Source organism: Rhyacophila brunnea, unplaced genomic scaffold (assembly GCF_057557595.1).
Source record: "Rhyacophila brunnea isolate RB1 unplaced genomic scaffold, BYU_Rbru_1.0 scaffold_18, whole genome shotgun sequence".
Classification (NCBI taxonomy): domain Eukaryota; kingdom Metazoa; phylum Arthropoda; class Insecta; order Trichoptera; family Rhyacophilidae; genus Rhyacophila; species Rhyacophila brunnea.
The window spans coordinates 38,579,611-38,604,306 of record NW_028232837.1 but is presented as its reverse complement, the minus strand read 5'-3'; the positions used below and the strand labels follow the sequence as shown (position 1 = coordinate 38,604,306).

The window sequence follows — 24,696 nt, the reverse complement described above, 5'->3', positions numbered from 1 at the left end:
CCATTAGGCATTGTGTTTCTAAAAAAACCTGACATTAGTGTTTCGAAATTTTTGTGTTAGAAATTAAAATCTAAGAATTTTTTTTAAAAAGGGTGCTGGAGAATTACAAATCATTTTTTTGCCGTGTTTTTATTTGTCTAAGCCCAAAGGTATGGTTTATCGGCTTTCAATTTCAATGTTTAAAATCATTCTTGGCCCCTTGCCCCCCCCCCCCCTGGGTGCGCCACTGCTTGAACCCATATTCATCGCAATCTGAGCGTTGAGCTTAACCGATAACTACAATAACTATACATCGCACCGTGAGTGTAAAACCAACGTATGTGCAAATTACATAGTTTGGAGATATAAGGGTTTGAAGTTTTCATTTGGTCAGGATAAATAGAGTTTCTAAAATAAAACGATAATATTTGGTGTATGTATACATTATGACATGTTCTTTTATTAATTTTATTTTTTTTCATATAAATCCATCAAGATTACAAGTTTTAGCAGTTGCTATGGTTTTACACTTTCATGATGCATAGAAAATGTTGATATTTCGCAGTTACTTGAATTGCAGTAAGATTTTTATTGGGAACTTTGGTAATACCATTATAATATAATATATTATATTATTATTAAATAAATCAAGAATGATATTTACCTATAATATTTTGATATTTTAAGCTTACTAACTATAATTTATTAAAATAGATGCATACAATTTTAAACCAAAATAAAAATAGCAAATTACAATAATTGCAATGTTTTTATAATTAATTTTATCGACGTCAATTATTATCTGAATCTGTATTTAAATGTGTAGATGAAAGTTTTTTTTATAAAAATTATGGTGTATTTCTGGTATCACTTTCGATGAACATAGGGAAATCAAGTCATTTAATTTTGCTTCGGAGTCCGAGGTGGTTTTATAAATGCTTTGTGTAGTTGAGGTTGTACTGATTGACGTCCGCCCTGACGTTTTCTAATATTTATTACATCAAACACTTCTGTTTCATACTTATTTTTATAGAACAGGCAATAAGGATTGTTTTTCCTCACTTCAATAACGCAAATGTCTACCCAACTAACCTTTTTACTATTTTCGTTGAGTTGAAAATTATTGCCCATTTCATTTGCTAACTTGTGAAAATCAAAAATCTCGTCAGTGCCAATTTCCAGTGAATCACTGGAATCCACTGTATTGGTATATAAATTGGACCTGACTTCAAGACTATTTTTTTGTTTCTCTATGCAAGAGTGTTAAAGAGTCACCCTCGTTCTAGGTGTGTCCTACGACCAAAAAGTTGTGTGTGATTTTTGGGATATTAAAATTCTGGAGGGCGTATAAATACATTGCTGTAATAAATTTATTTTTATTCTGTCCGGCACAATTATCCGAATAAAAAATGACTTCCTTCCCAATTGATTTATCTTCCAAAAATTTTACAACACAAGAACCAATTGCATTGGCCCCTTTGTTTGTAGTCCCTTCATGCTAAACAAAACAGTAACAATTTTTATTATTAATGTGTGTAAGATGGTAAAATTATAGGTTGAAAGCTTTCTTTTATAATATAGCACTGATATCTGGGCATTTGGTGTTGATAATACGGCCTGCAGATTATAGCAACATACTATTTTATTCGTCTTTCGCCTTCTGTGTTCTCGATAATTGTTTATTTTTTTTGATGAATGTCATATATTATTTAACTTGAATTATATTTTTCTCTTCGCTACTGCAATTTTTATATTTTTCACAAAAGTCACATAGGTCCTTGTTTGGTTGAAAAAAGCCTATATTATAATGGGTATTGTTCCTCTTGCAAACCAGCAGCATCCTTATCTATATCCAACATGGGTTCTTCAGCATCAGGAAATGTACTTGTCACATTTTTGAAAATCTGTAACATTGCAAAAACAAAAGTATCATAGATCTGATTGATATACTGTTGTGTTAATTGAAAGAGTTTATTATTGTAGGTGCATAAAATAAATACATAGGTACATAAGATAAGTCGATATTAATAAGTTTCATAACAATAATAATATTAAGGTTAGTTTTGTATATCATTTTAGTATAATATTTATCACAAAGTCTTACCTTTTTAGAAGTTTTTCAGCTTTAGAAGCTTTTAAAGCTAACTCCACCATCATTCGAATCCTTAAACTTATATTTGATAAAAACAAAATACACTGCACTACATTACTTGAATCAAAGGAAACAATAATGTGTTGTAGAATACGTCTGGATGCGTTATCAAAGTCTTAACACTGAATCATTTCAATAATTGCCTGCTATCACAATAATAAAAACAATGCCACATTGCATTCACCAAAAGAATGCGTCTGATGCTCGGGTTTCACAATTAGTCATGGATAATCATTTGCAGATTTGCAGATACTATGGTTTTACATTAACAATGGAAGTAAATCTTTGTATTGTAAAACCCAAATATCTGTCTTTTTTAATGAAAATTTTTAAGTTTGCAGTAACTTCAATTTTACATAATCAAGTTTATGACTTTTGCAGTTGTTTTGCATTTAAATCTCGAAATTGAAAAATTTGCACTTGCTATGGTTTTACACTCACGGTGCGACATGTAGACTTGTTTTTAATAATTATGCATCTTTTAAGCCACGGCATTAATAATTAATGCACTATATTTGATTCCTAGACAGTGTCAGTATCTCTAATTCGGTTTTTATAATATATTTTGTATTTGCTAACATATTTTTATTCAACAAATAATATACTCGATTTTAGAATGTAACGTTATTATTTCACTGCATTATTATGTTATTTATTTGTTTTTTGGCGTATTGTATAAATCCTGAATAAACAAACTCAAAGTTTAATCCAAGCGAAAACTTAGACCGGGTAATTTACAAAACGTATAAGCACCCATTTCGCATTGTGTAATGTCATATGTAAAAGTTATGTTATAATGTATGTAATACCTGTATTTAGCTGAGATACCTACAACATTACTCGAAGCCTTTAAGTATAGGGGAGCATCAAAGTTCTTGCATATCAAATAGCCTTCTTTGTTTGTTGAGTTTTTGTCTGCGTATTGGTTGGTTAGACGAGGGAAAATATACTCACATTAAAACTTTCCTTAATGTATGCAAATATGTTAGCCTTAAAAAGTTTGTTTACCGCCCTGTAAGTGTTTTAATAAACTGCCAGTTTAAATTTAAATTCGCTGGGTACTAAAAAAGTACAAACAGAAATAAATGTGGGTAATTTTTCTTTTTTAATTTGTTGCTTATGTACTTAAAATTCTACATTTATTTATACGGATTAGGGTGAATGTAAAAACTAATTTTTCTCTTCTAAATTATTGGATTTAAATAGAAAATTTTCAAAAAATTTAATAAACCACTGTTCACATTTTCTTTTATAAGTAAATAAATTATTTTATTGTTTTGCATAGACAACAGAGCCAAAATCAATAATTATTTTGGAACAGGAATCTTAAAAACTCCGAAGCAAAACCAAACCTTCTTAAAATTTTAGGGTTCTAGAAGTTTCATGGTTTTAAATTTGAAATTTTGTAGTATTTATTTTCCATTATTTTTGATTATCGTTAATGTAAAAAATGTATTAATTATTATTCGACATAATGTTATATAAAAATTCATTTTGCTAGGTAATGTGGTAGAACACATACTAATTGTGGTATATAATAATATGCTCTGTCTAGTAAAGATTGTTTTAAAAATAGTATAGACATCTACATTATTTATCAAAGTTAAAATAAAATAAATTATCTATGATACACGTCATAATATAACTAGACAGATAGATGTAAGTGAGGAAATACATTGATTGTTAAGAAGGTTTGAAAAATACCATACTTAATAATATTAAAAAGGGGTTCTACAGTTTCAATAATATATACACATTATTTTAAAATAAACATTAATATTGAAGGCTTTTTACTTTTTTTATTGTAACCTTAAAATACAAGTATATTCAGAATAAAAAAAACTGTTGAAACGACTTGTAGTAAACCTTTTTTTAATACATGTTATAATGTACATTTGCAAGTAATTGAATTAGAAAAATATTACATCATATATTATGCAAAAAAATATGACATGCAATATAGCAACATAGCAATTTGACGAGTAGAATATTTTTATTAGACCACGTACGGAGATATAGTTTTTGCTAATATCGTAAAAGCCTGATATTGGCGATTATAAAATAAAGATTGGATTTTCACCATTTTTAATTTCAGTTGAGTTCTATGATATGCCTTTACTTGTACGTAGCCGTTAAATTGCTAATGATTTTTTCCGTACATCCAGACTATCGAAATTTGGTATAAAGATCTTTATACAATAGTAGTATCATTATTTTGGTAGAATTTGACTAAATGAGCATAAAACCTATTTAGTTGTGTGTCAATCAACGATGCATCGTTGATATTTTATATATAAATTCCGTTCACAATGACAATGCATTATTTCTTTTGTATAAAACTATTTTTGGCTTTGTTTTTTTTTCTCTACTTTGTTTTTTCTCTAATTGATTACTTGTAATTTTTATTCTAAATCTCATGTTGTGAACGTCCTGAATTAATATTTTGTTATGTACTCAACGTGTCTTTTTTAAATAAATAAATAAATATATAAGTACCTACCTAAAATCATTTTATCATTTATTAAAATGGAACTAGGTACCTTAACCACGGGTGTAAATGTAAATATTTTTGGGATGATCTCGTTAGATCTATTAATTATTTTCCAACATGCCACAGTAAATGAAAGGTTAGTAAGTAAGTAAGTAAATAATGTTTAGTATAAATATACAGGGAGGAGTAGTCTTACACTTTACAACATATTGACGAAGGATCGGGCACAACGGCGAAAACCTTAAGATAACGTATTCGTACATAATTGAAGTGGTACCTATATGGAATACAAAGTATTATAGCTATGTGAATCGCTTCTTTGTGATTACATCCCCGTGATAAATAAACCAACTGATACGTATTCCGTACATACGCGGAGACGTTATTTAAGGCGCTGGGTACCTACAACTAAAGAGCACAAGACTCTATACTTTTTCGAGGATTTTTTTAATATGCAACGATGCAATGAAAGAAACATCAGTATGCAGAGAGATGTTAAAGTTTACACCCCCTAATGGAAGTAATATGTTTCGCCTTCGCAAGGCTCTCCCGGTATAAAGAGGTTTACACGGAACGTGATGGATCAGCGCATTTGTTTCCACTCTTTGACCCCTGGGCTTTTGCGCAACAAATGCTTAAAGCTCTTACAAATCAAAGGTGCTGCATTTATATTATTATGTACGTGTTGGAGTAATTTTATTTAATATCTGTGTCTATGAAAAGAAGAAAACTTTATCTTTATACCTAAGGAGCGTATGCATAGTTAGTACCTAGTACTTATTTAAAAATGTCTGCTCAGTCACTTGTCAGCGGATTTTCAGATGAAAAGTTACTAATAATTAATAACCAACGTATAAAGTCCATGCATGTGACGACGTCGGCGGTAATACAATGAAATACAACAGACAGCTGTCAAATACTAACGTTTTGTTAACAGACACAGTATCGGACAAAAGAATATCTTTTTGATTAGCGATTGTCTAAACAAATACCAACCAGAACAATATGAATATTTTGCAAGCATATGCAATAATAATTTTCGGTAGTCGATCAATTTTAAAAAAAAGTTACACATGGGTGAAAAAAGTCAGCGTATTGCCATTTTAATAATGAATACAAATTATTTCGGAATAATTTATCCACTGTGCTGTGCTACAATAATTTAAATACCGATTAAGTCCCTAACCATTCAATTATTTAATGTTTTTATTAACTAGATAGTTTTTTATAGCTATTCAATTTATGTTGTACCTACAGTTTTTAGATATTCAGCAATATATTTTATTTAAAAATATATTTTTTAAATAACGAACAATGTCAACATTTAGAATCACGAAAAACGACATTGGCATGTTAAACACGTTTTCACTTAACTGTCGCTCTACTTCCTTCTATGCATCGCATTAAATGGTTAGTTTCACATAAAGACAATATTCTATGCATCAAATACTAAGTTTATTTGAGTTTTCATCATAACAAACTAAAACTACAGACTACAAAACAAATGAGATAAGGCAACAACCTTTTTTTTTTTTTTAAATTAACACGAATTAAGCCATAATAACAAAGAAAATATGCTCGTAAAATGCACTAATTTATTATATTAATTTTAAAAATACGTAAACATTTGTTACCAATCTATTTATTAGATTTAAACATAAAACAAATGACAAATTTCTAATATTCTTTATACATAAGTATACTATATTCCTTAACTTCCGTTGTCGACAAAATGCTGCATCTTGTTAAACATTATAAATATACACCTCAATGATAGTGGCAGCGCTATTAATTGCTAACAGAAAACTAAATTCATAACTTTAGACGTCGAACAACTAATGTAATATATTATTTCATATACATAATGTGTATTATATTGTTATTAGATATCCAGTTCACCGGAGAAGTCTCAGAGTACACCTGCAAATTAATATTGAGTTTGTAGTCTGAAGAAACTTTTAGCGAACATCTCCATTTTATTAATTGTGTTAGCATTTATTTTACAAAAGTCTGTTTCACAAACAGAATTAATTTTATTAATTTGTGGAATTTAATATTATAATTAATATTATACATTTTGTAAGAATATCTTTGTTTTCTTTGGGTTATAAGAATGTGTATCACAGTTAAATATGTTTATTAATAAAAAAGTCACGGTATAATTTATTACTTTTCTCATGAAAAGGTTTAAAAAGTTGAAAAATATGATATATTATTATTTTTGCAATGGGATCATTTTGAAAAATGTCCTTTGCACCCATACGTGCCATAAAAGAGCTCTTTAAATGGCATCGAATAAAAAGAACAAAGATTTTTTCAATGCCATAAATTTCTCCTCTCAAATGAATCACAGTAGCAGGAAGAAGAAAAAGGTGCTACGCCATTCGTATGAATAATTTAACAACGCTCTTATTTTAATTCAGACGCCATTTAAAATGGCAAAACATAAATTCTGGCTGCTGCTTACAGAATTGGAAATGGAGCTCTAAAATTATCAATAACACTCGGCCGTAATAATTATTATTCGAGAGGGGTAGCTACCGATGTACTACAAAGACATTACAATAAATTTACATTATTTAAATCATTTTCGTTTTGAATCATTAAAATTTTCACTGCTGCTAAGAAAATTATTTAAACAAAAATATATGATTTTAATCTGAAAACGAGTATAGCTCACTTAAAACACAAAGTCTCGAAAGAATATAAAATCCATTCTCTATAAATATTATTATTTTAAACAGTAGCCAGTACTTATAAATATTTATTGTTTAATTAATTTGTATAACTAATTAATTATAAACTTTCTGAATAAGAATATAGCTCAGTGGATAAAATGTAATTAAATCTCTTTTATGTGGATTCTTATCGCGAAATAACAGCTGTCTACATCACTAACTTGAAACCAAAAAACGCTTATCGGAAAAAAAACTTTTTTCTTTAAATTTAAAGCAATTCGGTAGGTAAGGATTATACGGATAGACGTCCATAGATAACCGTTGAATAAGTCGATTAAAATGTTGAATATGCAATTATCCACACTACACAGCTGTTTTGAACTTTAATTAAAATCAAATGATACAATATTTTGATGAAATATTGACATTTTTTTATATTGGTGTTTTTATAGGGTAATATAAATTGCTCGAATTAAATAACATGTTGCTTATATAAAATAATAGAAAAAATCTACACAAGACTTGTGAGCTAAGGTTATACATAACATGCTTACCATTTAACTTATGATACAAAACAGAGGTGCGTTGGAAATACTGTCACCAGTTTGTGTACTCAAGTATCGGATGATACTACCCATACTCAGTACGCGTGGCCCAATAAACTTGTTCCAAAAAACTTGTGATGATATCATTGCGAGTCGCTGGCTAGTTGGTAAACTTTCAATACATTATTATTTCAATACAATTGAGATTAAATGCGCACTCGAATACAATTATATTTTAATTTATTAGTCTATGCATGCGAATGATATCATCTTATGTATGAACAATAGGTCATACTGGTAGTAAGTATACTTAGTCTTCAAAATCGACCAGTTTTCCCACCTCTAATACAAAGCATTTATATTTTATGGTTGAATCACTTTTAATTTATAAATATTATGTAGGTATGAGGTGATGTAAAAACCGCTTCTCACTTCTTACTTATGTTTTTAACTTATATATTCTAACTTATAAATCTTTATTATTTTGATTTTTATTTTTAACTCATTAACATATTATTTTAGCCAATTATCTCACCAATTATTATAATGATAATATTATGTCCTACCAAATTAGAAGCAGGGTTTGCATTAGTTTTGTAATTATAAACCTTTTAATACGAGGGTGGGTCAATAATTCCTTAGAAAAAAGCATTAAAACAGTTTTTATTTTTGTATTTTTTTTTTATTTCTCAACATAATCTCCTTGGAGCTCAATACACTTGGTTAGACGTTTCTCATTTTTTTTTAAACCGTCAGAAAAATAAGTTTTCGGAAGGTCCTCAAAATAAGCATTTGTCCGATCGATGACTTCTTCATTTGAAAAAAAACGTTGTTCACTTAGCCATTTTTTTAAGTTTGGGAAAAGGAAAAAGTCACTGGGGGCTAAATCTGGCGAATACGGTGGGTGGTCGACCAATTCGAACTTCAATTCTTCAATTTTAGCCATTGATCGTAAACATGTGTGAACACGGGCATTGTCCTGATGAAAGAGGATTTTTTTCCTGTTTAAATGAGGCCATTTTTCTTCAATTTCGTTTTTTAGCTGGTCCAATAAAGATGCATAATAATCCCCTGTTATTGTTTTTCCTTTTTCCAAATAGTCAACGAAAATAATTTCACGTGCATCCCAAAATACAGTAGCCATAACCTTACCAGCTGATTTTACGGTTTTCGCCTTCTTTGGACATGGTTTGTCTTCGCAATCCACTGCTTTGACTGTTTTTTCGTCTCGGGAGTATAGTGGTGTATCCATGTTTCATCTACAGTCACAAAGCGACGAAAAAATTCATCCGGATTGCGTTGCATGAGCGACAACAGGGCTTTAGAGGCCACCACCCTATTGCGTTTATTGTCGACTGTGAGCAAACGCGGCACCCATCTTGCAGAAATATTTTTCATGCCCAATTTGTCATGTAAAATAGAAATGACGCTACCTTTTGAGATCCCTGTAACCTCAATTATCTCACTCAACTTTAATCTTCGGTCACTTAACACCATATCGTGGATTTTATTGATCATTTCTGGTGTAGTCACCTCTACAGGACGTCCTGAGCGTGGTTCATCCTTTGTTGATGTACGACCACGTTTAAATTCATTTAACCAGTTATAAATAGTTGCAAGTGAAGGAGCAGATATGCCGTGAACTAAATCCAACTCATTTTTTATTTCCTTTGCTGTTAACCTTTTTATATTAAAATGTTTAATAACAGCTCTAAACTCAATTTTCTCCATTTTCCATTTTTCCATTTTCCACAAGCAATTTTTTTTTTAAATGTACGAAAAACACACAACAACCCGACCAATCTGATTGAAACTTCGCAGCATACTGAATCGGTAGTGCCGCTGCATGAAAACAAACCGCTTACAGTACTAGTCGCGCCACTTGTCGGCTTTTCTAAGGACTTATTGACCCACCCTCGTAGTATACTACGATTGAATAAAATATACTTATAAAATATTTCTTTTTCTCTTTTTGCAGAGATGTGGTGCCTCCGTGTGAGCGAGCTCCGCATCTCGCCAGTGGCGGTGGAGCGCGGAGGCAGTGTGACGCTGCAGTGCCTCTACGAACTGCAGGGCGCGCCCCTCTACACCGTCAAGTGGTACAGGGGCCGCCACGAGTTCTACAGATACTCGCCAGCTGATCATCCCAGTGCTAGGATCTTCGCATTTTCTGGCATTAATGTTGATGTAAGTATATTTTATTTTCTGTTGGTTAATCTGTACATAATGTAACGGAAATATATTATGACAATATAACAAAACGTAAACATTCGATATGTGGGTAGAAATGGATGTTAGTATATTTGTACTATTAGATCCATACAACATGTGCATTTGCCAGTATTGGGATTTGAATACGGGACTCACGAAATTATAAGCCGATAAGGAAATCGTGGGTTGTTTAATGATCCGGATAAAATGATGAAAGTTATTAGTTGAATAAAAAATGGTCAATTCAATCATTAGCTCGTATAAGTACATTAAGATAAAAAATTGGAAAAACCCTGACGGTGGCTAGTAATTGAAGTACGTTCCTACTTATTATTAGTATTTTGATTCAAACCACAAAAAGCCGGTTGCCAACATTACTTTTATTTACAAAATTTTATATTATTGAGACACAATTTGTAAAGCGCTTCAATTGTATGACTACCAGTTCTTCTTCTTGGTCGTTCACTGATGGCTGAGGATCGTGACCACATTTGAATTTCGCCATCCTTTGAATTACCAAAACTTTCCATACTTCTCGATCTTCCGCTGCTTCTCTCAGGGCAGAATGGATGGTGCCCTCCCCCCAGTCAGCTCTTTCACTTGGTCGCTCAAGCGCTCTTCCTCTGTTTCGCCTTCCCTGGAGGCCACCCGAAACCACCAGTCTCTTCAGGTTGTCCAGTACGCGCCTGACAATATGTCCAAAAAACTGCAGAATTCATCTCAGACATACTGTCGAGAGCCGTTCCTTTATCTTCAGTCTCTGGATGATTGACTGGTTCGTATTGTGCTCCGTCCAAGAAATAGGAAGCATTCGGCGCCAACACCACATCTTAAAGGCATCAATTGCCTTCCGTTCCCTTGCTTTCAGGGGGACCAGTTAATATGGTCGTAATGGGGTAGAGTGTAGTTGGCTAAATTTGTAAAGCACATGCAGGTTTAAGTTCTGCCCTGCGCCATATATATTTTTTAAAGATGTTAGATGTGTCACTGAGATGTTTTGAAATTATGTATACCTACAATGTAACGAACAAAATAATACGTTTAAAATACAATAAATTTGTGAATATCGACATATTAATTATGTATTTATTCGCCTTCCAAGATTTGTTTAAATAAACAGTATGCACAAAATCAAATTAATTTATCAATGTGAGTAAATATTGCAAATTTAAAGTTTACGAAGTCATTTTTCTATATTAATACATCCATAAAAATGACCGGGTTCACATATTTTACCATGTTTTTAGTAGCTCGTATTCTTGTTTGTCCCGTACAGATTTTTTCTTGTTTGTCCAAGATTTTTCTTCTTACTTTTGAAATTACTTCCCGACAAGCTAGACATTTAAAACTTTTAGAATATATCAGAACACGACGGGAATGCATTTTTTATTACTTTTGGCGATCTTTAAGCAGAATTGAATACATTTGCAGTTAATTCTGTTTTGTTTGTTTTGAAAAAAATTCGTTAAAAGTAATATTTACTACTCACTATTATTAGTTGCTAAGTGGGTCCTAGCAACTAAATTATTAATATATACGTGCGTTACTATGGAAATCAATATGAAATGTCAAAATGACATTTCAGTATTGTATATTTATCAATACATAGAAATTGTCAAGTTTATATGATTCAACAGAAAATTAAAAAAGTTCTTTTTATCTTGTAATTATTTTGATTCATTATCAATAATATACAACGTTACATTAATGCTTGTCAAGCTAGACCGATGCTAAAAATATAGCGCATGTCTGAATCAAATCCGATGTGGGTATTTCAGATATGCTTATGTGATGGTTAAGTAGAGTTTGAAAGAGTCCCCACTTTACGAGTGAGATAAAATTCAAACACAGGATGTATGCCTTCCCCGGAGGAGTTTCAGCTATACACCAGACCAAATTGCAGGCTTTTGCATGGTTTGATCCCTTGCCGGTCCCACTGTGACTGTGAATTGTTATATGACTAATTCTATTTTGTCGTTGTGACTTTGTTTTATAATATACTAGCTGAAGTACCCGGCTTCGCACAGGGTCGCTTCGTGGTCATATTTATCTTAGATATTTAAAAAATAATAAGAGGTAATTATTTTTTAATATTAAAATATCTGTGTAATACAATATGGCAATATGAAAATAATTCTAATATGAGTAAAGGTCAAACAAAAGAACACTATCGAATCCAAAATATGAAAAAGATATGAATGTTATTAATATGTAGTAAAAAACAAATCAAAATTGGATGGAATAAACAAACAAAAAACTTTGTATTTTATATAATACTAATTTAGAAACCTTCGCAGGTGTGCGCACAACAACTGACAAAAGTTTCATCGCAATCGGATGAATGGTACCTATAGGAACGCATACGAATAGAAGAAGAAGAAGATGGTTGTACTAATTCAGAAACCTTCGCGGGTGTACGCACAACAACTTGTAAAAATTTCATCGCAATCGGATGAATGGTATAAGAACTCATACGAATAGAAGAAGATAGAATAGAAGAAAAAGAAGAAAAAATGGTTGTATCAATTTAGAAACCTTTGCGGGCGTGAGCACAATACTTGATCAAAATTTCATTGCAATCGGATGAATGGTATAGGAACGCATGCGAATAGAAGAAGAAGATGGTTGTACTAATTCAGAAACCTTCGCGGGTGTTGCCACAACAACTGACGAAAGTTTCATCGCAATCAGATGAATGGTATAGGAACCATAAGAATAAAAGAAAATAGAATGAAGAAGAAGATGATGATTTTTCTAATTCAGAAACCTTCGCGGGTGTGCATATAACCATATACCAAAATGTCATCGCAATCGGATGAATGGTATAGGAACGCGTACGGGACAGACAGACAAACCGACAAACAGACATTCATTTTTATATATAAAGTAAAGCCTATACTCTTCGCGCAAGTGCAAGCAATAAGTTGACAAAGTTTTATCGCAATCGGATGAACGGTATGGCAGCGCATAAAATACGAACAAACAAACAAATATTATCTTTTATATTATAGATATATTTTTCAAACAAATATTCTTTTACAATCACCATGTGATCGTCATAAAAACCAAGGGAATCAAATGGTCATACTCCCAATATCCATTGTGTCATAATAATAAATATCATAATATATATATACCTATGTGCTATATGGGAGTAGGAATAACTAACTCATGCTGCCGATTTTGATAGTTATCAGGTATATTCACATCAACACTAGAACTAATGGCTGACTTTATATTTACACCACGCATATGTCGAGAATAATACGTCGTTGAATTCAGACCTCTTTTTGGTTAAACTCTAGTGCGTTCGCATGTCCAAAATAAAGTTAGTTGGCACATGCCACATGTACCAACCATCTACACATTACAATATTATATTCTGTACCATCTCCACCATGTGGACGACTGGACGTACTTCAGTTAATATGGGAGCCCAAACAATCAACTCACTCTCAAGCTTGTTTCAAAAGAATCAATTATCATCATCATCAGCCTGAATCTATCAACTGCTTCTTTCAGTCTGTGCATTGCGTTGCCACGTACTTCCGCAGAACTTAACCATTTTATCGATCCAGCGGGCTCTAGGCCTATCCTGCAGACATTTTGTACCTCTTGGGTAGCACTGGATGACTAGATTTACAGAGCGATTGTCCTTTCTTCGAGCTATGTGTCGAGACCATTTCCATTAAATTTGAGGTTTTTAGCGAACTATATTACATCGCAAACCCTTGTCTGTTTTCTTATCCAATCATTCCATATTTTGTCCTTTCGTGTTATGCCCTGCATGCACCTCTCTATACCACGCTGTGCTACTCTAAGTTTATGGATCTCTGATGAATTATAAAGAAGTCTTAATACTAATAGTACGAGTATGTATGTACTATGTATCTACCTGACCAAAATATATATCTAATGTTTATACATATCTTTTCTTACCGAAATTGAGTTATTGCAATATAAAATAATTGTTATCATATTATATAATAATTAATTATAAGAACTGTAAAAATAGTATACATCCACATAGGGTTTTTGAAACGATATTGTTTTATTCAAATACATAATAAAATGTCCATTTCGACATTGATATTCAATTGATTCGAATGTTTAAAATTAAATTCTACCGAAACATACAATATGCACTGAACAAACGATATTAATAATTTAATATTCAAAACGACTATTGGTTTGTCACTAAAAACGATGGAAGTTTATAATTTTCAGAAATTGTAGAAAATTATAAATTAAATATCTACTAAGTAACCTCAGTCAATATTATTAATAAACCGATACTAATTAATCATTTTGTGGTTTCATGAATTAAGATTCTTTGAATATTAGTAGGTACTATAATTTGTATAATTTAAATAAATTATCTCATTAAAACCGAATGGATATTTTTGATTTGGTTTTCTCAAAGTAATTTTTCGTCAAAATAATAATAACTATTTACACTTTCAATAATATCGACGCGATCTAAATCCCAGAATATTGGATGAGTCTTTTATTTACGTAGTGTTTATGTATGATATCGATTCCGCGAAATATTATTTGAGAGTAAATTACCCTTACCACATTGGGTTTAATGCTGAAAAAGGAAGTAAAAGATTTTTTCCATTCGGAAGTTTCCTTTGGGAATACTATAAAACCTATGGGATTGCGGAAGTACTATTTATGATCATTATCCTTATTTTACGATGTTTTTTATATTGTGAGATACAGTAAAAAAGTATCCACCTGGTTTATTGTCTAATGTAATAAAAAGAAAACAAACCTACAAATTGTACATCAACTCTCCAGAAAACAAACAAAAATAATAAAATTTAATACTCCAGTATAATAAGTTCGTTCAGGGTGTTTTCTATCAATAGATTTTTGAGTTTATATATTTTATCATAGTATTTGGTGGCGCTTTTAGAAGTAGACTGTAATTTGAGGGTGCTGGTGGTTGGTGGATGCCTGACACTGGCCTTTATGATGAGATGGCTGGCGCGCGCTGGGGCCGGTTCGGTGTTCACGCACTCACTCACTGGTAAACGGACGGTACACTTTGATGAATGATGATGATGAGTTCAGTATGGATGATATAGACGCGATGTTCACTCAAACCGTAACAAACTTAGTGCAACAAAGGTCGAACATATACGTTTTGAGTCACTCGGTAGTTAACGACGGCTAAGCTATCAATGACCTTGCAACACGTCCGATTTCTGGATATCATTTGAGCTAACTCTTGAATCACCACTCTATATAACGCGGTGCGGCAACACGCACCCGTTCGTTCTCTTAAGTTGACTGCCTGTTCTTCGCAATTACGGTCGATTCATGACCCGTAACTGTCGGTCAATTGGTCTTGTGACAATAGTAAATAAGAAAATTTGAGTATGTGGGGAATAAAGATGATGGCGACCACAATCGGCCCAGCCAATATTATTGTTAATGAAGCTACGGAATGGTGGGCGTGCGACTAATACCTAATACCTTCTTTAGTAACCCTATTTATTTAAAACAAAAGTCTAGATGACCATTTCTACTGTATCCAGACGCCGGAGTTATGGTCTCCTGACACCTTTTGTCACAACGGCTTTGCCGACGTGAAACACTTGTTTGTGCTTTCTATGTGTTCCATTTGTAGTTATTTGCATCTTTTTATTTTACATGATGTCAAGCTCATTATAATAGACCTTATACAGTTTGTGATTACATCGGTACCACTGCCCTACTATAATAATGTTTCTTTGTGTATTGTAACCATTCCAAATTCAACATGATTTATTCTGATATCCACTCATTTTATACAAGATAAAAAAAGTTACAAATACTATCACTTGCCTACTATCTATTTATTTTATGGAAGATTTAAAATAAAACAAACGAATACCTGTTCCGTATTCTGCCTCTTGCATATAAACCACGTTTATAATAATATGACAATTTTATTCTCAAATATCAGAAAGTGTGATTGTTTAATTTTTGTTTATTAAATGCGATACATTTTAAAACCTATGGGAACAACTTGGGTGTCCCGAGAATTTTTGAAATGTATATACTCCCTGTTGACTTATGTTTTTGACCGGTAAAGATTAAAAAAATGCAATCAGTAACAAAAATGCGTATCAGATGGAACTTTAAATGTTAAATTATTTACAAATATATTTTTTTAACAAATAATTATATATTCTCGTATTATGTCCCATTTATGTAATATTAAAACCAAAATTTGAAATTATCACTATACCAATTTTATTAATCATTTACAGATAGCAAATATCACACCACACCAGATTTGATACGGTTATTGCGGGTAGCTAGTATATTATTAATATAAATAATTACAAAATAAAAAGAACTTTTTATATACAACGTTTTTAATTTTTTTTTCTGTTGAATCATTAACTAGCTTAAACGATCAAAAAAATTTGTACTTGATAGATAATATACTGAATAAATTAATATAGAATACTGAAATGTCATTTTGACATTTCATATTGATTTCCATAGTAACGCACGTATATATTAATGATTTAGTTGCTTGGACCCCAGACCCCTAGCAACCAATAATAGTGTTTTACCTTTTACGGATTTCTTCCAAAATAACTTTTCATACAAAACAGAATTAACTGAAAATGAATTCAATTCTACTTAAATAATATGGCTAAAAGTATTAAAAGAATGCATTGGCATCGTGTTCTGATATATTCTAAAAGTTTCAAATGTCTAGCTGGTCGGGAAGTTGGTTAAAATCAATTGCAAGATTTTTACTGGATAAACAAGCACCGGACAAACAAGAATACGACCTAATAAAAACGTTGTAAAATACAGGTATATTGTAAAGATTAGATATTTTTTAAAATTTAATTTTTGATGATTAGGTAAAAATATTAACTATTGATGGAAGTATAATATATCATTTCTATTTTAAGGTTAGTAAGTCAATATTGTGTTATTCATTGAAAGTATATTATTGTTTGATATTGTTTCAGTTATCAAATTCAAACTCGTCTCAAGTGATGCTGCAGAGAGTGGGATTTCCTCTCTCAGGAAACTTCAGTTGCGAGGTGTCGGCGGATGCTCCCTCATTCTCGACGGCCATTATATCGTCTTATATGGAAGTCGTTGGTAAGTTTCAGCATATTATTACGATGATTAAATCTTACAGACTCTATTCGAAATTATACGAAAACCATTTGAACTATTTCGTCTAAAATCAATCAAACCAAACGATATATAATAATATGTAGATATTTTCAATGTTGCCTTCATCATGGTATTTAATTAGATTTTAATTACAAAATATAAAGTGTAACAAGGTATGGCTAAGTTAGAAATCAATAGATTCCGACCATAATTTTAGAAACAAAAAATTTTGGTCTCTATTTTGGTATGTTATGGGATTTTAATTGCAAAACATCATGTTTTACTTAAAAATAATATTCAACACTGGTGGCGCTTTTAGCAGTGGACTATAATTTGAAGGTGATGGTGGTGGATTCCGGATCTAGGGGGGACGGTTTAACAGGATGCCAGAAACTGACCTTTTATGATGTTGATGATGGTTCCGTGATCTGGTTGCACTATAACTCGCGCGGTATGGTTTGTTGGGTTATCCGGTACGCGGCACTTGACGGTACACTGTTGATGATGATATGAGGTTGATGAAAGATGATGATAGGTTGTATGAATTATGATGATAAGTTCAGGATGAATGATATAGATGCGACTCACTCAAACCGTAACAGATTTAGTGCAACGAAGGTCAAACAGATACGTTTTGTATAAACCACTTTGTAGTTAACGCATATTCATTCGTATCGTATCAGATAGAGCTCGATAGCTTTAGAAAATCTACGCGCTCGGCTGTCTTGGAGTAACTAAACTTAACTTTGATCACGGTCGATCATGACCCGTGACTGGTGGTCTTGGGACAATAATTGTTGATTCGAGGTTGGTGGAAAGAAAGGACGAATGCGATTATAAACGGCCCAACCAAACACCATAAAATATATACCTAAACTAAAAATCAACCAAATCAGATGATAATACTAAAATTATTGAAAATTTACACGTTGGCCGTTGTCATATTTTATCTGTCATTATAATGTATGTATCAGGCGTGTAAACTCTCGGAAATCGGGTGAGAAAAAATTACATGGTATGTTAGACTACGGAGCACATCGTGGACTTTTGCAGTGTGTTTGCCGGAGACACTTCGATTGATGCCTTGCTATTTTTTCCCACCCAATTTTTAACTTGACACCCACGGTGGCCGCGCGGTTTAAGCGTTGGACTATCATGCCGTGGGTCTCAGGTTCGCATCCTGGGTCTGGCAAGTACACATATTGTTTTTCAATTTGTGTGTGAGTCAGGGTATGGACCTGTTAGGTTGAGCAAGTGGCTGACATCCATTTCTCGTAAATAACAAAATCTGTTAATACAAACCTCTACTCTGTGGAGGCCCATATCTCATCCTATTAGGATCGGACATGGTTAAAAAAATTTTTTTAACTTGCCATCGTCATAATATTACGATTAAATTATTATCTACGAGTATATTAATATTATACATAAAAGTTTATAGATAAATAAATTAATAATAAATACATTCAATATTGCGATAAACATTATAGATATTATAAGGAAATGTGTACATATTGAATGTATCAATAATTTATTATAAAAGTGATTTTAAATTTTAATCACACTTATGTTATATCATAATGGTGAATACTTAACAGCTAAATTGTTTTAAAATGATAAAATATAACAATTATAATCAGTTTTCAAATGTTAGGTTTCTATTGAAATTTGAAATTTAGTTTTGAAATTCGAAATGACCATTATTGTTAATGTCAAAATATAATAGTATCGTGTCTATGAGGTCAGTTGATTTTGTCGACTATTTTGAATATATTATGTAATGTAATACATAAAGAGAATATATTTAAACACAGTTTTAACATGGGCATGTCATTGGTATGCTAGTATCATAGGATTTGTCCAATTATGTATCTCGACTTTTGATGTAATAATGCAAGAAAATTTAAAGCTCATGCGACGTCAGGTACAAAGTCTTGAGACGTCAGGCACTCGTCTATAGTCTTGACTGCCAAGTATAACAAGAGTATACTTACGAACGTCCTTATTTGATAAGCTGCTTCATGGCATTATTTTAAGGCAAGAATTTTCAGGTATACTTACTCCTAATTATAATATATTTAAATTTGACAAAAAATAACGATGCAAGATAATAATATTAGAGTCAGTAGGTACTTACGTTTATTATAAAAAAAAACTAAAATTAAAAGGTATGATGTCGCATGAAATATTATTTAGGATTATTTTGTTATAAAAAATGCATAATTTTCAGTTGTTTTCAATACTATAAACCTTTGGATTTATTATAATGTTACAAAACTTTTAATGCACAGGAAAATGTTGACTGCTAACAAAAATATACGTACCTACCTATTATAATATATTATAAAATCACAGACATATTATGTAGCTTGCCGGTAAGGATTCCAATCCCGGGATCACGAACTATTTTCGATACCTATGAATCCCGGGATTGGTAAACATAATCCCGAAGCTTTCAGAATTGAGTTTTTTTATCATTTTTTATGGAAAATAAAATAAAAACGAAAATATAACAGAAAAAAATACTTTTAATAACATACAAATACATTAGAAATAAACCGAGTTTGGATGAAGTTTGATTTATTACCCATGTGTTGCCAATTCAATTTATTTTTTCATATAAATTAATAAAAATGAGAAAGATTGGATAAAACAATGCTTTGCATTTTTAAAAAAGTGATTCCACGATGTTTTTTAATGCATTTGTCATTTTTTTAAAAAATTGAACTTGTATTTGTTATCTTTTCATAAAAAAATAAAACTATTTTACTTTCACATTATTATTTATACATATTACAATATAATATGTATTTCCACGATTGAACGTACACAATATTAACAAAAAACGTCTTAAATAGTATAAATTATACTAAATTTATTTTTGACCGATTTTATCAACGTTATTTGTATATATAGAAATTTCATATTAATTATTGAAAAAATGCCAATCCCGGTACCAGTCCCGGGATCTTGGGATCGTCAAATCGTAATCCCGAAATCCCGGGATCGAGATTTTGGCTCGGGATTGGATTCACTACTTGCCAGTAAGATGACACTTATTCAGGAGATACAACATTTAAATTCTGTACTTTGCCCATAAAGATGGGTAACTGAGAGAATCAAAATGATAGTGTGCATGGTTTTTATTTTTTGCATAATATGTTACCTTAAACAAATAAATGAAAAATCGTATTTAAAATTACTAATAGCTATAAACTTTTTATGTACATATGATTATTTAAAATTCGATTTTTTCAATATCACCGACGATTTATTTAGAGTTTATGTCACGTGTGTGAACATACAGAATTAAAAAAATATACTTAATTTTGTTTATAAACTTTTAAAATTTGATAGCCTGAATGTCTCACTTATTATAGGTTAAATATATCAATAGCGGGTTTCAACAGTTTGTATTATATATAGCTTTACTGTCCATTTATATTTAAGCACTGTTCTTTCCAGTTACGAATCGTTTACCTTCAATAAGCAGTCGTCGCTACTGGCATTACTCCTATTTATATCACGTAATATATTAAGATCGGAATGCAGAATTCAATATTTTGATCTTAAGGATAAGTTGCCGAAAAGGATGACTTAACTATAGACTATACTGACTATAGAGTTAAGGTATCCTTAACCATAGACTACTTTTGTTATGAATACGCCCCCTTCTGTATTACCATTTACCACTGACATCTGCTGTCAAAATAAATTCGCGTGTCTATAAAACAGTCCATACACTCAAATTCATTTAACAATTAATCTCAATATGGATATTGATAGTGTTAATTCGTTTGGCACGTATTTGCAGAATATTATTTTACTTTTTATACGCTAACCCGCAGAAATACAAGATAGCCAGACATAATGACACTTGACGCTAGTGTTACCATGTTAAAAAAATATCTTGTGGTGCCTGTGGAATCACGTATAATAACTGATAACGGAAACATAAGAGTATTGTAATTAAATATTAATATGTATTTATAGTTATTGCTTTTATAAAGTGCAGTTGTCATATTTTTGTCATCGTTTAACAATTATAAAATAATTTACCTAAACTACAGGGAAGAGAGTTTTTAAATATGGTATTATTTTCAATAGAAAATACGAACGAAGATTTAAACGAGGTGAACCATAGACAACATGATCTTAATTAAGGACGATGTTTCTGTATAGTGTTTTCTGCTAAGGAAATTTTAGTTATAACAAATGTTTCTGCATTCCGCTCTCAGGCTATAGCTCAGTTGAGGCATGGTCTAAAAAGATCGTGGCTAGGCGATGCGCAGATTACAGGTCGCGGGTGCAAATGACGCATGCCGAACGAAATATAATTTGTTATATAAATCCAACATGCGTCCATTTAATGTTTTGTGTATTGTTCTATTAGTAACAATAATAATATATTCATTGACATGTTTTCTTTTTCAAATGGGTAACGTTTTTAGTCATTTTTACACGATTTAAGAATTAATACCCCCGTCACCATCACGAAACATATTGATGTAATCACACTTCGGCGTTCGCTCTCCGAATGCCAGCGAGTCCAAAATTTCGTCGCGCCTATAGTTGAAAATTATTTGCCGTTTCACTGAAGTATCGTCTTAAGCAAAGATACAATATGTGAGATATTTTTATTTTACTAATTTATTGAGATTACAAATCGTGCACTTACGTACTGTATAGCTAGCTATGTAGAAATAAACTCCAATTAACAGTACAAATACATTACTAGAAAGAATATTAGGTACGTATCTACTTTGTTAGGATAAAGGACGATTGCTGTAATCAAAGAGCCGAAAAGATATTAAATCGATGAGGTAAATGTTAACCGTGATGTCGCCGACCCGCCCCCTGCCGAAACGCCTGGCGCCCTGCGGAATGTGACAGGCACAGGTGATCGCGTCTAATTAGATCCGTTCGGGTTGCCCAAGTTTGCTAAAAGGACCCCGAAGAGTAAATAGAGTAAAAGTGCTACAGGAGGAGGAACAGGAGGAGCGTCGGAATGGACCCTGAGGTGTATAACAAAATTATCGACTAACGAGACGGTCGTACACATTCTGTATAGAACGGAGGAGAACAACCTTTTATTAATAGACATCTTATATACGTAATATACCGTATTATTAAAGGTTACTTGCCACTTCTTCTTTTTCATTTTGTGTCATATTATCGTCGTCAGTGATGAGTTTAGCCAGTTTTTCCTTATCTGTGTCAAATCAGTTTTTGATATTCCTGAGCCATGATGGTTTTTTACTACCAAAGCCTTACTAACTGGAGATATTCCATTAAATTATAAGACATATAAGTTGATATCTTTCGAGATGCTGTATGATATTTTAACTTTTTCATCCTCAACCTCTGCCACCAGTAGGCATAAAGCAATGAGTGTTGTAATTTCATGTCGAAGGAGTAATGTGGTAAATAACGAACTTATAACTATCGGGTTCCAGATAAATGTTTTTTTTTTTAAAGATTTTAATCATTAAACGGAAATAAAAAATATCTATCTATACTATAATTCTCTACTAGCTCCCCAACAAAACAAAAATTATCCGGTTGCATCTATCTCCTAAAGTGGTTCCTTTCAGTGGCTTTATTGGTTACCAAATGATAAGGTACTTAGCCAATAAAGCTACCCTCTACAATTGGGGGTAATTTTTAGAACCTTTAGAATACAAAACAACGCAAAACATGAATTTTGTTTTAGATGTTTAGGATGTTTTAGTTAAATTAACACAATACTAAATCGCATCACATGCCTCAGTGGTGAAGCATTAAACAATATATTTATAAACTGATTTGTTGACATAAATAATTTAGAATAATCTCAGAAATATTAAAAAAAAATGTATCGTATGCGAAATGAATCCACTATCACATTCTAGGCGGTGAGCGATTAAGCTACCGATACAATTACTAGGGTTATTTAAAATTCCACCGGGATATTTTTTAATATGTGTATGTTTCTTAAAGTGTTACAAATTATAGGGAACGCTGCACTATTAAATTTAATATTTTGAGTGCAAGTCAGATAATTCTTTGTTTGTCCCAAAATATGTATGTAGTTTGGATGGAATTTGTATTCTGTGAAAATGAATGGTATATTTACATACATTTTTTTTCAAATATTGCCACTGTTGACAGAGCCTGGATACACGAAAGTTGAGCTGAAAAAAAGTTTACTATGACTTATAATTAATTTTGATACTAATAATTTCGCATTGCAGATTAATTTAAGCTAGATTCATATTCATATTTTTATATCTCACGATCACCGAGTGGATAACCCGTCGGCCTATAATGTCATGGGTCCCAAGTTCGAATCATGGTTCTGGCAACAAAAAATACATGCGGTTTTTTAATGTGTGTTTGGACGTAGAGTATTATGGACCTATTAGGTTGAGCAGGTGGTTAATATCTATTTCTCGTAAAAATAAAAATCTGTTAATACAACCTCTACTCTGTGGAGACCCATATTATTATGATCGTCTTCGGACCGGACATGGCTAAACTTTTTTTAGTAAAAAAATTCTCAGTTAAAATGTGTTTCATTTGTATCAATGAGCTATTGATGATTCATAATGTAGCATTGCCATTAACCTTCTTATGACCCTCGCAACAACATGTGATTCATGTGTCGATGGTTGTCTACGCCTGCTGTAGACTATACATAGAGTTATCTGACACATTCGGTGAAGCTAGTTTGCTAACGGCATTTCGTAGCGAAATTACTTTCTTGCTAGTTGGAGCGCATGTAACGTCTTTTGAGGGTATCTTGACCTTTTAAAGATTTACCTGTGTAAACATTGTTCTACTGTGTTACTTGCTAAATTAAATTCCATACTACGAGGGTTCATAAAAACAATTTGATACAGGTAAATTAATCGTGTAAACACGTTGCCGAAAACCTTTTCGCCTTCAAAGAAGGTCTCTTGTTTTAACAAATATATTTTCAACATCACCACGATGAACGAATGGTAAAGACGTTCACTTCGGATGCCGGGAGTTCGCGTCTAGAAAATTCACATGTTGTTTTTCAATATATTATTGGACCTAGGGCATGGACTTGACAGTTTTTGAAGTTGACTAATATTAATTAATTATTACATCATTTTATATTTAACAACTTCATTTAACTATATGAATATTTTTGAAGTTATACTTCTTTTGGCGCGTTTGGGAAATCAGATCAGAGTGTATTTTTGGCATGTGACATGTAACACATAATTTATTTTTTCACACGAAAAAAAAACGCACTCGATTGGATTCGAACCACCGATTGTTCGGTTATCAGCCGAATACACTACCTTTACGCCACAGTATGATACTGCAATCGTGACGATTATACAGTATAATATTATAGTTTATAATGGTTCCGTTGCCTAGGCAGAGAATTTATTATTGTCGGCCATTTGCAATTCCTTACGTAAACAAACGATTAAACGTCACAGCGAGAGTTGGTACTTTAAAAATAAAAACAACGAGAAACCATTA

General features: G+C 31.8%; 1 protein-coding gene across 2 annotated transcripts in view; it reads left to right on the top strand.

The window, feature by feature from the left end:
• The window catches only part of LOC147073489 (uncharacterized), a 72,928-nt gene that overhangs the window by 33,388 nt on the left and 14,844 nt on the right, over positions 1 to 24,696 (top strand). For both annotated transcript variants that reach the window (XM_085945280.1, XM_085945281.1), the window contains exons 3-4: positions 9,824 to 10,032; positions 17,043 to 17,178. In XM_085945280.1, the coding sequence (XP_085801406.1) occupies positions 9,824 to 10,032; positions 17,043 to 17,178 (345 nt within the window). The remainder of the gene's footprint in view (positions 1 to 9,823; positions 10,033 to 17,042; positions 17,179 to 24,696) is intronic.